The sequence below is a fragment of the Clupea harengus genome, chromosome 1, assembly GCF_900700415.2.
Source record: "Clupea harengus chromosome 1, Ch_v2.0.2, whole genome shotgun sequence".
NCBI lineage: Eukaryota > Metazoa > Chordata > Actinopteri > Clupeiformes > Clupeidae > Clupea > Clupea harengus.
In genome coordinates, this window is record NC_045152.1 from 13,780,733 (window position 1) to 13,794,927 (window position 14,195).

Below are 14,195 nucleotides of genomic sequence, written 5' to 3' on the forward strand. Positions count from 1 at the left end.
GGATGGTTGAATAACAGCACAGTATGCAGTGGTTACATGACATTGTAGTTTGTGATGCACGGGTGAACAGAGAGTGATTTACATTCAGATAGAAATCCAGGAGAAAAGATAGGATTTACAGATACGCAGAAACATGAGAACATCGGAAACCAAATGAAAAGCGAGAGCGGGATTATCTGGCAAGAGATTGTATTATGCTTCATGCCACGCACTCTGGCCTGAGCAGTCAGCCAAGGGCATTAATTCGATCCGAGGGGGATGATATTTTGGCATAATGTTAATTACATGGAAAATCGAATTAATGCTCTGAAGAGAATTGTGTTTCGAATAATCTCAGCAGTCCCAAGGCCACAAGGGAGAATAAAGAGGACAGGAGGTCATCGACATCCCAACTTGTGTTGTTGTTACTTGTTAATGTTATATGTTATAGTGTTATATGTTATATGTTATAGTGTTATAGTGTTAAATGTTATTTTTGGTATATGTTACTATGTCACTTTGTTATCTGTATCTACTGTCTACTGTCTACTGCGTAGATGTTGCTGGCCAAGTCCTAAGAATTTCGCTGCACTGAAGCCATTTGGTGTATGCGACAATAAACTCTTTGACTTTGACTTTTGACTTTGAACATGCCTGATCATCCCAACATGCCTGATCATCCCAACATGCCTGATCTGTCTGGTCTGTCTCTGGTCTGTCTCTGGTCTGTCTCTTGTCTGTCTCTTGTCTGTCTCTTGTCTGTCTCTGGTCTGTCTCTGGTCTGTCTCTGGTATGTCTCTGGTCTGTCTCTGGTCTCTCTCTGGTCTGTCTCTGGTCTCTCTCTGGTCTGTCTCCGGTCTCTCTCTGGTCTGTCTCTGGTCTGTCTGTCCCTGGTCTGTCTCTCTCTGGTCTGGCCCTGGTCTGGCATGGCTTCATTCAGACAGCTGTTATCTGGAATACATGGATAACAGATATCATGTGGCATGACGGCGTGTTCAAATGTTCCAGCTGATTAGTTGTCATGACTACCTCCCAATCAGACAGCTGTTGTCATGACTACCTCCCAATCAGCAGGATCATTGGAACACTCCGTCATGCCACACGTCTCTGGTGACTGTAAGTTTGGAAAAAAAGACCGAAATTTGAAAAAGTCTCTACCAGACCACTAGGGAGACTGGTTAGACAGATGGACCAACACACACAGACACACACTCTAACAGACCACACACACACACACATGCACTCACACCTACACACACACACGCACACACATACGCACACAAACACACACACACACACATGCGCACACAAACACACGCACATGCGCACACAAACCCACACACACACACACACTTGTGCACACAAACACACACACACTTGCGCACACGCGCACACACACACACACACACAGATGCTAAATGGTGCATCATGGCATCAGTGCAAGCACTGAGATGTTTAAGTTTATTGTATCTGTGTGTTTTCATCATGTATTCTCTGAATATGTTTTCCAACAGTACCTCTTAACAACATCTAGATTACCCTGACTGGATTAACTGAGCCCAAGAGCCTGTGTGTGTGTGTGTGTGTGTGTGTGTGTGTGTGTGTGTGTGTATGTGTGTGTGTGTGAGAGAGAGAGAGAGAGAGAGAGAGAAAGAGAGAGAGAAGGCTGATGGCAGAGTTGCGTGCCACGGTGCTCAAAGTTAATCAGAAAATGGAGGAATTTTCCCAATCATTTTATAATACGCAACATGCTTTTATGCTCTGTGCACTTTTAAGGCTTACAACCTAAACTGTCAAGTTAGAAACAGCTTGTCAGCCTATCATAGCGAAATTGACAAAGTACAATTTGCATCATTTTATAACTTGATTTAACATTATGTGACTCAGGCTGAAGTAGCATACAATGATTACTGCTTATAGTTGCTTGCTTGATTGCGGTCTTATCTTATGTAAGCATGGCAACATGTTCGGATATGGACAGGTTGGGTTATAAAACAAGCTAAACATTTTTTCATACAGATTTAAATGGGATGTAATCTGATGCCAGCGTGACTACTTTCTCCACCCTCCACACACACACACACAAACACACACACACACACACATACACACACGCACGCACACACACACACACACACACAAACAAACACATATGCGTATGGCCTGTGTATGTTTGTGTGATTGTGTAACAGGTCTGGCCATTTGAAGTTTATTATTATAGATACAGTGAACCCAAACAGTCAATTGTATTAACATTTCTATATGGAATAAAATGTAATCTCGTAAGCATGACAGACCTGCTGACTAATTGTTGAGTGAGATAAATTAGTCATTTCAGTGACGCGCATTTGTATTTACAACTCCAAGCCTATGGTCGGCGACAGTGGTGTCTGAATGCTTCCTTTTCTGCTGCACCAGAAGAAAGAAGAAATCGCTGTTTTTTTTCACGCTTTTCCGCTTTCCGGCCGGCTCCCGCCCCGTTCCGCCATCATGAAGTTCTGAACAAAAAGCGGATGAAACAGAAAAGGGAAAATAGAAATGGTGTAGCCAGTTGTTTTGTGTCAGCAATCATTTGAAGGAATAACATAAGCGCAAATTAATTATTACAATTACCCTGGCAACAAATGCAATGCACTATTGAGTTTCGTTTAATTTAGTGACTCGTTTCATATTGACAATCAGCTGATTATTAGGCTAGGCTCTTGACTGGAGAGCTAACACTTAGCGAGCTAGCAGGGAGTATTCCTTGTTCCAATAGGTTATGTCAGATAAATTGTGAGACGCCGCCAGCGATAGCTAACCAGTCGACCAGTTAGCTGATCAGTTAACGGAGAAGAACGTCGAACATTTCGAGGATGGAGTCCATATGAAAGACAATGCAACTTGTGTGCGTTGAATAAAAACGGGGAAGAAAGAACTCAATTTTTCTTGCCAGGCCAGTTAGCTAGCTGACGCTAGCTACAGTGGATTCCATACACCACGGTAGGGAACAGTCATAAATCATTTATTGCTTGACCAGATAAATGGCACCTAGCCTGCTTGCAATCACGTTTTGTTAGTGATTATTTTGACATATCAGATTTTGCATGCATGTCTGCAAGATGATGCTCACAATGTAACTTTATGGTAAATCTGTATTTTTGCTGTCGCCTAAAATGGTCCATCTGTCGTATGGCAAGAAAAAATCAAGACAGCTAGCTTGCTATTGCTGCTTGCGCTAGAGGTACATCCAGCAAATCAAACCGTCTAGTTAGCTCGCCAGCCAGCTAGCTCTTAATTGATCAGTCAACTGGGAGCTAGCGCAGGCTATGAATTGCAGCCAGTCGACCTGTATTTTTCATTCACACGTAGCATAGCTAGCTGGCCAGCTGTCAAATAGCCAGATGGCTAGACCAAAGACATTTTATTGCTGGTTGTAACAACAGCGCCTTAAATATAGCAACTTAGGTGTGTCTGGGTAAGTGCCGTTTATTGGTAACGTTACCGTTAAATAAACGTGTAACATACAATAGGCGTTTGTCGGCAGCGAAAACCTGTGTCGTATGTTCCCCCTTCATCCCTTCCGACTCTGCTGACTTGACCATCGGCCTGAAAATGACCATATCGTATCAGAATGGTGTTAATCTGAATCTGAAGTTATCAAATAGACCTTAAGTAGGTCACTGCACAATCTTGTATGGCATATCCCGTGTGTGGTTTTCATGTACGAATATGCGCATCACGGCTTTGATCATGTCAGATATCAGTTCATGCAAGATCGGAGGAAATGCAGAACAGTCGTTGTGGGTGTCTTGCTTAATACCGTATTACCGGGGCTCAATTATCCTTCCTCTTTATAACTTCGCCAGAACACCCAGGTCCTATGAACTGAGAAAAAATGGCCCTCATTTGACGTGGTTATAATATTATTGAACATAAATCGGTCCGAAATGGTTCCACTGTATGTATGCGTTGCTCAGTAGACGAAAGAAACGATGGCGTTGTGCGGTATTCAAATTTAGAACCTAGTTTGCTAAAACCAGCAAAAATCCGAGCTGTTGAACCAGACTGCTGTGCTAATTTGTGCTATATAGGCTTCCCAAATTCAGTCTAATTTGGACGCTGGTGTATTCATTAGCTAGCGTGGCAGGCTATTTGCAGTGGAGTAATTGTAAAATGTGTGGTTATTTATGCATGCTACTTTTAAGTGCCAGTATCAAAAGCTCCACCGAAGACCTACCTCAACCCCATATGGCGCAGAGGAGTGTATAATGCGTGTTCATATGCATTTGTGGCGTCTCATAGCAGTGTGTGGCCCTGCTGTAATTCATTAACTGTGTGTGATGTGGGTCATAAAGTAGTAGGCTATTTGTAACTGTATGTTTTGATGTAGGCCTAACCCATATAAGTGTCTGGCTGTGACCTCCTTTCTGTGTGTCTTGATTTGCAATATGAAACAACACAAGAACCATAACATATTAGGTGTGTGTGTGTGTGTGTGTGTGTGTGTGTGTGTGTGTGTGTGTGTGTGTGTGTGTGTGTGTGTGTGTGTTTATGGATGTGCTTTCTCAGTAAGTGGCCATACAGTCAGCCATTTGCAGTTTGTGTATCAGTTTGATGCTTGACCGAACCTACATGTGTGTGTGTGTGTGTGTGTGAGAGAAGAAAAGAAAAGAGGGATGCTGTATTGTGTGTGTTCAGTGGAGTGTGCCTTAACATGTGTTTATTGTATGTAATTAATGTGTAGACACAGCCTGTAAAGCACTCTGCTGTGTGTGTGTGTGTGTGTGTGTGTGTGTGTGTGTGTGTGTGTGTGTGTGTGTGTGTGTGTGTGTGTGTGTGCATGCGTATGTATGTATGTATGTTTGTATGTAGATGCTTAAGGAGGCCTATGTTTGTGTCAAAAGCAGCAGGGAAAGACTCCAGATAGCTTCTGGGTCTTGTCCAGATCTGGTGTGTCTGGACCAGGTCTTGGCCACATCTGGTGTGTCTGGACCAGGTCTTGGCCACATCTGGACCAGGTCTTGGCCAGGTTCTGTCCAGAGTCAGCTCCTGTGAGGGTTGAGATGTCTCCTCTGCTGTAGTGTGTTAAACAGGTGTGTGTGTGTCTTTGTGTGTTGCTTATGGCCTGTCAGATGTTTGTTGCTGTTACTGTACTATATATTTAGTGTGTGTCTGTGTGTGTGTGTGTGTGTGTGTGTGTGTGGTAGGTTTCAAGAGGTGTGATTGGTGTTAAATTGTTTTGTGTTCGTGACAAGCTGTCTGTTGTCCAAGCTCACATTCTGTGTGGCCGTGTGTGTGTGTGTGTGTGACCGTGTGGCCGTGTGTCTTTCTGTGTGGCTGGCCATGCCATGGGGCAGATAGGCTGTGTATGTTATTGCAGCTTATTCTGAAGTGTGTGGGTGTTCAGGTGCTGGCCATCGAAAAAGGCAAAAGTGTTTTTGTAGTTTATTCTAGTGTGTGTGTTTTTTGGCGTTTGCAATGCCATTTAGCAGATAGGCTGTGTATGTGTCTTATTCTAATGTGTGTGTGTGTGTGTGTCCAGGCGCTGGCCATGCCGTCCAGTGTATGTGTCTTATTCTAATGTGTGTGTGTGTGTCCAGGCGCTGGCCATGCCGTCCAGTGTATGTGTCTCATTCTAATGTGTGTGTGTGTCCAGGCGCTGGCCATGCCATCCAGTGTTCGGGCCGGGAGCCTGAAGGACCCGGATGTGGCGGAGCTCTTCTTCAGGGAGGACCCCGAAAAATTCTTCTCTGACCTCCGGGAGATCGGCCATGGCAGCTTCGGAGCCGTCTACTTCGTAAGTGTGTGTGTGTGTGTGTGTGTGTGTGTGTGTGTGGAAAGGCTCTTTTTCAACCTAAGAAATCTAGCTATGCCATACCATGGCTACCATGGCTCCACTTGGTAAATCACTGAATCACACTCTTCTGAAACGTAAAACGCTTTTTGAATGTAGGGCCAAGCCCAAGAGTTGTAAAAGGCAAAACAATTCTACATTTTTCTTCACATTTCTTTACAAACGTACCATCAAAATAGGGATATAGATACCAGTATCGGGTGTCGGGCCGATACCGTGCTCATATACTCATACTCGTTAAGCAATATCACTTCATGGCAACGCTACATTAAACTCAAGGCTGCTATCAGGAGGTGTTCTGTCATTTTCTGCTGCCCTATCAGATTTGCCTACCAGAAGCTGTTGGGTAGGACACCGGCATAGGCAAATTATTAACTCGTATCGACAAGTAGCTTACACATATGTAAGTACTCGTACTCAGTCTAAAAACAGTGGCATCAGTGCAACACGAAATCAAAATATTGCCAAATTCTCCTAAATTTCAAGTTTCTCTACAAGTGTCTAAAATAGTAGTCATAGTTGCCCTAGTTTCTGAAGTAAAGCACCACGCGGAGAGCAGCAGATCCTATCCTGCGTTCTTGCCTTTTGAAGGCCAGTTCAGACTGGAGATTTGCGACGAGCTGCAACTACCTGAAACCAGCAACTTGCTGCAACAGAGAGTTCTAAAATCGAGGTGTTCAGACCGCTGCAACTGCTTGCAATAGCATCAACATTTCCATAACAATGCTTTTTGTTACACCACTTGAACTATATGAACCAACTAGCTGACTAGTCAACGGTCAATCGAATTATGTTTGTTTTTGTGACTGTTAGCATACACTTTCTGACTGATGTTGTACAGACACTGATGTTCTTCGAACTGAATAAATGAGTAGATCTCCGTCTCTTGTGACCAGAACCCTGTAATGATGCCGTGTCTTGACTGACTGACTGACTGACTGACTGAGTGACTACACGGCACAAAAGCTGTGAGGGACAAGCGCTCCAAAACCTTGCAACTGCGATATGACACAAATCTTCTGCAATGGCATCCGACGGCCTGCAACGATTAATTCACACCACTGCACCACTAGTCTCTGTGACGTTCTGCAATGGTTTCGTCGCCATTAGGAGTCCAATCACAAATATGTGATTGGAATGTTGCTTCAGATTTTCATTCTGGAATGAGTTGTGTGGAATGACGTCTACACAGGTGTTTCTATGGAAATGGGTGCAGACATTCTGAAGTATAGATTCCATAGTGCTAGCTCAGCTACAATACACACACATCACAAGTAACCAAAGTCAGGTTGGGACTCAACTGCACTCAGTTAGAAATCCACGTCTGTGTGCGTCTGAGATGAGATTAGTTCTGGACTCTGACCCTAGTCAGAGCACACATGCTGGATCATGATGGTGTCCAAGCTCCCTAGTTATAATCTGAGGGTGGCCCCAGTATGGGCTCTAGTGTCTTGAGAAATACTGACTCCAGTCATAGCACAGGAACTAAGCTCTCTTCTCCCATAGCACAGGAACTAAGCTCTCTTCTCCCATAGCACAGGAACTAAGCTCTCTTCAGGCTGGGGGGACTGCATGATCAGGGTGAGGAGGGTGTCTTGAGCTCAGAGACAGGGACTGCATGATCAGGATGAGGGTGTCTGAGCTCAGACAGGGACTGAATGATCAGGGTGATGTGGGTGTCAGCTCAGAGACAGGGACTGCATGATCAGGGTGAGGAGGGTGTCTGAGCTCCTCGCTGTAAATGGCTTTAGATCTGAGCTCTAAAGCCCAGGAAAAGGACTGGGGTCTGCTGCGCTTATCCTGTGGAGGGTGTGGGCCTCAGTGGGTCTGCAGTGGAGGGTGTGGGTTTCAGTGGGTCTGCTGTGGAGGGTGTGGGCCTCAGTGGAGGGTGTGGGCCTCAGTGGGTCTGCTGTGGAGGGTGTGGGTCTCAGTGGAGGGTGTGGGCCTCAGTGGGTCTGCAGTGGAGGGTGTGGGTCTCAGTGGGTCTGCTGTGGAGGGTGTGGGCCTCAGTGGAGGGTGTGGGCCTCAGTGGGTCTGCTGTGGAGGGTGTGGGCCTCAGTGGAGGGTGTGGGCCTCAGTGGGTCTGCAGTGGAGGGTGTGGGTCTGCTGTGGGTCTGCAGTGGAGGGTGTGGGCCTCAGTCAGTCTGCTGTGGAGGGTGTGGGCCTCAGTGGAGGGCAGGGTAGGACATTTACATATTTTTTAGGGGGCAATTTTTGCCCCCACTGACTGAAATCCAGGGGCATTTCAAATAAAATTGGGGGCCCTTTTTGAAACTTGTGAAATAACATTTAACTATGTTCAAAATAATAAACATACTTATTTAGGCTTAGAGTATATGGGGATTGTCATCAAAAGGCAATAATAAGACTATTAAGCAGTACTCTACAAATTCAAAGTGTTTTCTTAGATTTTTGGAACAAAAAACAAACAGAAAACATAAATCAGACAATCATATTCAATTGTATTCTTATTTCTTTGTGGTTATTTATTGTTATTATAACATTTTTTAAACAACTATTAACAATTATAAGTTTTGTCTTTCTTTTTTATAATAATAACTTATTATATTTATTGATTTTTTTTTTTGTTACCTTTAATCATGTACCTACCATAGTACAGGAAATACAGATGGGACTAGTTAGCTAGCTTGCAAGCAAGCCTTTGTAGCTAACGCACTATCAGAGCTAGCTAACGTTAGCTAACTAACGTTTAACTAGCTAAACCGAACTAAATAATAAAAAAAATATTATTACTAGATATCATTCACCGTAGGCGATGGCGTGTTGCTTGGCGCTTGGTGATAAACGGCCATGTATTTCTTTATGTTTTCGCTCCCCTTGATGGAGTCAGTGTGCCTGTGCTGGATTGACAACGATTTGGCAACTCGTTGTCCACAAATCCGACGTGCCTTGAAAAAAATGTGCGTCTTTTTCTCGTCGTCGTCATCCTCCACCCCAAGCCAACCTAGCTTCAATTTTTCGAATGAAAATCGTATATTTTGGAACCTGAGATGGTGACGGAGACTGTGTTTGCTGATCCTCGTTTCTCCTCACACTCGCAGTCACAGGTCTGATTAAGAAGCGCTCCATTTATAATTTTTGTTAGAATGTTCGGTTCTTCACGCACACGCAACAATCAGTCAAGGCGAAAATCTAAAACATTTTATGGCAACTGGACCGGGTCATATAGGCTACGATGTTTTTGACAAGTTCATTAAATTATTATTAGAGGAAATTATGGGGGCATTTTTTGCCCCTCTCCTAGTGATAGCAGGGGCAAAATTATATTTCTTAGGGGCAGTTTTGCCCTTTGCCCTCGTGTATTTTTGACGCTGGTGGAGGGTGTGGGCCTCAGTGGGTCTGCAGTGGAGGGTGTGGTCCTCAGTGGGTCTGCAGTGGAGGTAGGGGTGGGCGATATGACCAAAATCTTCTATCACGGTATTTGTAATTTTATATCACGGTTACGGTATATATCACGGTTTATTATACGTAGGGTGACCAGATTTGGGTTTTTGAAAAAGAGGACACTTCAGCGGTGGCGAAATGAGTCCACAGACATTTATTTATTGACCCTTAAGAACACTAAGGTGCAGAAACAATACTGCCTCAATAGGCTATTGGCCTAAGCAATAGTGGCCAGTATCCATTGAATCTTTAAATAGTAAAATAAAAGCAGTGTATGTAAAAAAGAAAAAGGAAAAATCTTTCTGTGGCATTTAGTCCAGTGCTTATGTTTCAGTGGTTCTTTAATGTACTTTCAGAAGATAACTCAAGTGTTAAAACTTTCTTTTCAATGTGTGTCCATATGTTAACGCAATAATGATGAGATATTTTCTTTATATGGCCACATATTAAAATAAAAAAATTAAGAAGTTGGCCATTACACAGACATATATACATAGACGCTCCATTGACCGCCTCAGCCCGTTGCTGCGACGTGCTAACGTGATGACGAGGTGATGACTGGTCTGTAAACAGACGCAAGTAAATGATGGAGCCGCAGTTTTTCTGGATAAAAAGCACTATAGATAGCGTTTATATTTCTCAAACGAATTTCACTGAGTCGTTTTTATATTCGAGGGTTTATGATCTACGTGGAGTACCAAAAAAAGTTTTGTCTCCGTATTACTTAGAATCTCGTTGGTTTGGCCGTAATCGCCGTTGACATACATACATGTATATGATAATCGCTGCTAGACGCTCACTGTTCTTGTGCTCTCACAGCTCATTCACTTTGAAATACTGAAAAATAAATGCCTACACTAGACACTTTTCAGTCCATATTTTTCAGTATATTGAATCTTGCCCAACAGTCGAGGATTACTCAACAAGTAGGCATGACAGTCCTTGCAGGTTATGTGCTTAAAAATTGTACTGGGTATCATATTATACGGCTCTTCAGAATGTTCAAAAAAGTTCCGTTGATTTGAATGGGCCACCCTAACGTTCGCAGGTCTGTAATTTCTTTATTTTCACTGCTGCGAAAATGTAATGACCGCTGACCATCTTTCCGCAAGTAGTCCGGTCATTTAACGTAACGGGAAGTAATGGGTTGCTACGCAACACCTGAAACTTTAGAGTTCTATTTTATTTCTCAGCAGAAATCACAAAACGGCTACAAAATCGTCTATTGTTTTGGCGAGTTACTGTATAATAATGGGGATGAAGTATAGTTCGGAGGTCATTATCTAAAAATAAATCGATTGGATTTCAAAATAAGAGTATACCGCGGTTGAAACGGTATGGCCAAATCTCTCCCGGTAGACACATTTCTACCGTTGCACGGTATTCATAGTTTTCACGTGACGTCAGAATGACCAGCTGAAGGGCAAAAAAACACATTCCACACCTGTCTTAACACTGGAGTTTATACAGGAACCGACCACCTTTCATTCAATATAATTTAATATCTCCGCTTTAACATTGTCTGACTTAGGTAGTAAAATGCTAGACAGTTGTTGCTCGGTTGGCTGTTCAAATCGGCGAGGAGACAAGCCCGGATTTTGTTTTTATCGCATTTAAAAACCGCCCACATTGCTACCAGTTGATTGTAGACGTCTTCTGGGTCAATTTTTCTCGGACACACAGTAAAGCAGCCATACTTTTGGGGCTGGCAATAAAAGCAGTCACCCTGTTCTGGTCGCCTCATTTATCAGAATAACTACCTAAAACAGGAATAGATCAAGTAATAAAGTCAAGAAACAAAGCATCAACACAATTCAAATTGGATTACCCGGTTTCTTCTCTGAGATTGCGACAAGTACCTAAGCAAGTAGGCTAGGCTAGTGTATTTTGTCATCCAACTGGTAATACTACAATGCCAGTAGAAAATATATGGGAAGATAATTGAAGTTGTCATTCGCCAGACCAGGTGTTCGTACTTGTTTAAACCAGAAAATTGTGTCAAATGATAAAGAACAGGGTTGGGTAGGCTAAAGGCTGCTAGCTAACAGCAGGTAGCTCGTAGCTAACAGCAGGTAGTTCGTAGCTAACAGCAGGTATCTCGCTAGCTGGTAGCTAGCTATTAAATGGCACTCATCTTTGCTCTGATTATGAAGATGTTTTTTGTTTTCACCTTCCAGACGACAGCGTTGTGAACCCATCCACTTCTGAAAATTAAATAACTATCTGTGCTTTTGTAGGCTTTCAGTTTTTGAGATGTGTAGGGGGATGGATTTTCTATTAGATAGATGTAAATATCTCCACACTGGAGCTCTGGCAGGGACTTCGTCGAGGTTAAAGAAATAAAAATGTCAGCGGGTGCAGTAAATGGATCAAACATTTTATTTTTTTCTAAATATCTCTGTCTGGCTATAGTGGTATTGTCTGTGGTTGATGGCGATCGTAGTTGAGTAGGCGGCACTGCTCGAAGTTGTCCACTGTTTAACGCTGTTTCGCTGTTCTTTTTGCCCGTCAGCTACCTATTGTAGTCACGTGACTGAAAACTATGAATATACCGTCATACCGCCCAGCCCTAAGTGGAGGGTGTGGGCCTCAGTGACTCAGAGTTGGATCTCTTCACAACCATCAGCCCTGAAGTTTACTGCTGGGAACGGGGATGGAGGAGAGTGTTTGAGAGGAAAGGGGGTGTGTGTGTGTGTGTGTGTGTGTGTGTGTGTGTGTGAGAGAGAGAGAGAAGGAGGAAAAACATGGATGAGGAGGAGGTAAATGTGTGTGTGTACAGGTGTGTGTGCTTGAAGGAGAGACATGGATGAGGAGGAGGTAGAGACTTGTGTGTGCGTGCATGGGTGTTTGCGCGTGAAGGGAGAGATGGATGATGATGATGAGGAGGAGGAGGAGGAGGAGGTAGAGACTGTGTGTGTGTGCGGAAGAGCAGTTAGGAAGAGGTGGGGTGACAGGGGTGACAGGGGTGACGGGGTTTGCGTTAGCTGGCACATGCAGGCTGTTAGCCGGTATCACACATAGTTGTCCGGCAGATGAAAATATCACTGGCCAAAATGTCTGGTGTGAAATATGCATTCATTAATAGCATATTAACTAGCCTAATATTGCGTGACCTATACAATATAAATAATTATTAAACAAATAGCCAAATGTTTGATTTTGCCTCCACTGGTACGACAATGAGTGATTCACAGTGTGTGGTCATGTGACGGAGTGTGTGGTCATGTGACTGAGCACATTAGCCCCACTCCAAAATGTCAGAGCAAAACAAAAACAAGGGATGGTGCAGGAGCTGTCAAGCTGTGTGTGTGAGAGAGAGAGACGGTATTTCAGTATTTAGTATGGTGTGTGTGTGTGTGAGAGGGTATTTCAGTATTTAGTATGGTGTGTGTGTGTGAGTGTGAGAGGGTATTTCAGTATTTAGTATGGGGTCACAGTGTGTGTGTGAGAGGGTATTTCAGTGTTTAGTGTGAGGTCAGTGTTTATTAGGTATTCTGTGTGAATGAATAATGTAACTGGTGGAATAGCCCACTCAAAATGGCTGCTGGTGTCTACAGGGCTGGTGTAACCTCTGTCCTGGTTTCCTCCTCTCCTCTCCTCTCCCTCCTCTCTCTCCCTCCTCTCCTCTCCTCCCCTCTTCTCCTCTCTCTCCTCTTCTCTCCTCCTCTCCTCTTCTCTCTCCTCCCCTCTCCTCTCCTCCCCTCTTCTCTTTTCTCTCCTCTTCTCCTCTTCTCTTCTCTTCTCTCCTCCTCTCCTCTCCTCTTCTCTCCTCCTCTCTTCTATTCTCTTCTCCTCTCCTCATCCATCTTCTCTCTCTCTCTCAGGCCACGGACATCCGCACCAGTGAGGTGGTCGCCATCAAGAAGATGTCCTATAGTGGCAAGCAGTCCAACGAGGTAAATTTAGACACACACACACACACACACACACACACGGTAGCCAGTGTCTCTTCCTTCATGTCTAAACTGTATTCCTCTCTCACACTGGCACACATAAACAGTAACACACACACACACACACACACACATTCTGTGACTCACTCATGTTCACACCCACACGCTCTTGTGAACACACACATAAGTAGTTGAGCTCTAATGCAGGCAGCCACACACACAAACATAGCCATCCACTGCTCACAAAAGACACACACACACACACACAGTTCATACGGGTCAGATCATGTAACAATAGCCTGCTGAGACAGATGTGTGTGTTTTAGGAAATGATGCTTCAGTTGCTGCTCTAGAGCTCTTGGCTGCAGTGGGACAGTGTGTGTGTGTGTGTGTGTGTGTCCCGCTGTGAGCATAGGATCGCTGTGTGTGTGTGTGTGTGTGTGTGTGTGTGTGTGTGTGTGTGTGTGCGGAGGGGTGGGGGTGCTCAACTTTAAGCTGTGAAGTGTGTGTGTGTGTGTGTGTTTTATGCAAGATTTCTAACCGTGTGTGTGGTCTTTGCTGCAGAAATGGCAGGATATTATCAAAGAGGTGAAGTTCCTTCAGAAGCTGCGACACCCCAACACTGTGGAGTACAGAGGATGTTACCTGCGAGAACACACGGCCTGGGTGAGTGTGTGTGTGTGCGTGTGTGTGTGTGTGTGCGTTGTTTTCTGAGCTACATGCAATCAAACAGATGAAAATGGTTGTTTTGTTGTTGATGGATGTCGTCACTTGATGTAATGGTTGTGTGCAAACCTTACAACATGGTCTAAAACTTGTGCAACCCCCCCCCCTCCCCCCCTCCTCCAGCTGGTGATGGAGTACTGCTTGGGCTCAGCCTCAGATCTGCTGGAAGGTGAGTGTGTGTGTGGGCTCAGCCTCAGACCTGCTGGAAGGTGTGTGTGTGTGTGAGAGTGTGTGTGTGTGTGTGTGTGTGTGTGTGTGTGGTCAGCCTCAGACCTGCTGGAAGGTGTGTGTGTGTGTGTGTGTGTGTGTGTGTGTGTGTGTGTGTGTGTGGGGTCAGCGGTCAGCCTCAGACCTGC

At 44.3% G+C, this 14,195-nt stretch overlaps 1 protein-coding gene across 1 annotated transcript in view; it reads left to right on the forward strand.

The window, feature by feature from the left end:
• The first annotated feature begins 2,374 nt into the window (after positions 1-2,374).
• Positions 2,375-14,195, forward strand: part of taok2b (TAO kinase 2b) — a 29,185-nt gene continuing 17,364 nt past the window's right edge. Inside the window, exons 1-5 of the mRNA XM_031568092.2 lie at positions 2,375-2,961; positions 5,618-5,758; positions 13,045-13,116; positions 13,678-13,779; positions 13,963-14,008. Coding sequence (XP_031423952.1) covers positions 5,627-5,758; positions 13,045-13,116; positions 13,678-13,779; positions 13,963-14,008 — 352 coding nt within the window. The 5' untranslated portion in view covers positions 2,375-2,961; positions 5,618-5,626. The remainder of the gene's footprint in view (positions 2,962-5,617; positions 5,759-13,044; positions 13,117-13,677; positions 13,780-13,962; positions 14,009-14,195) is intronic.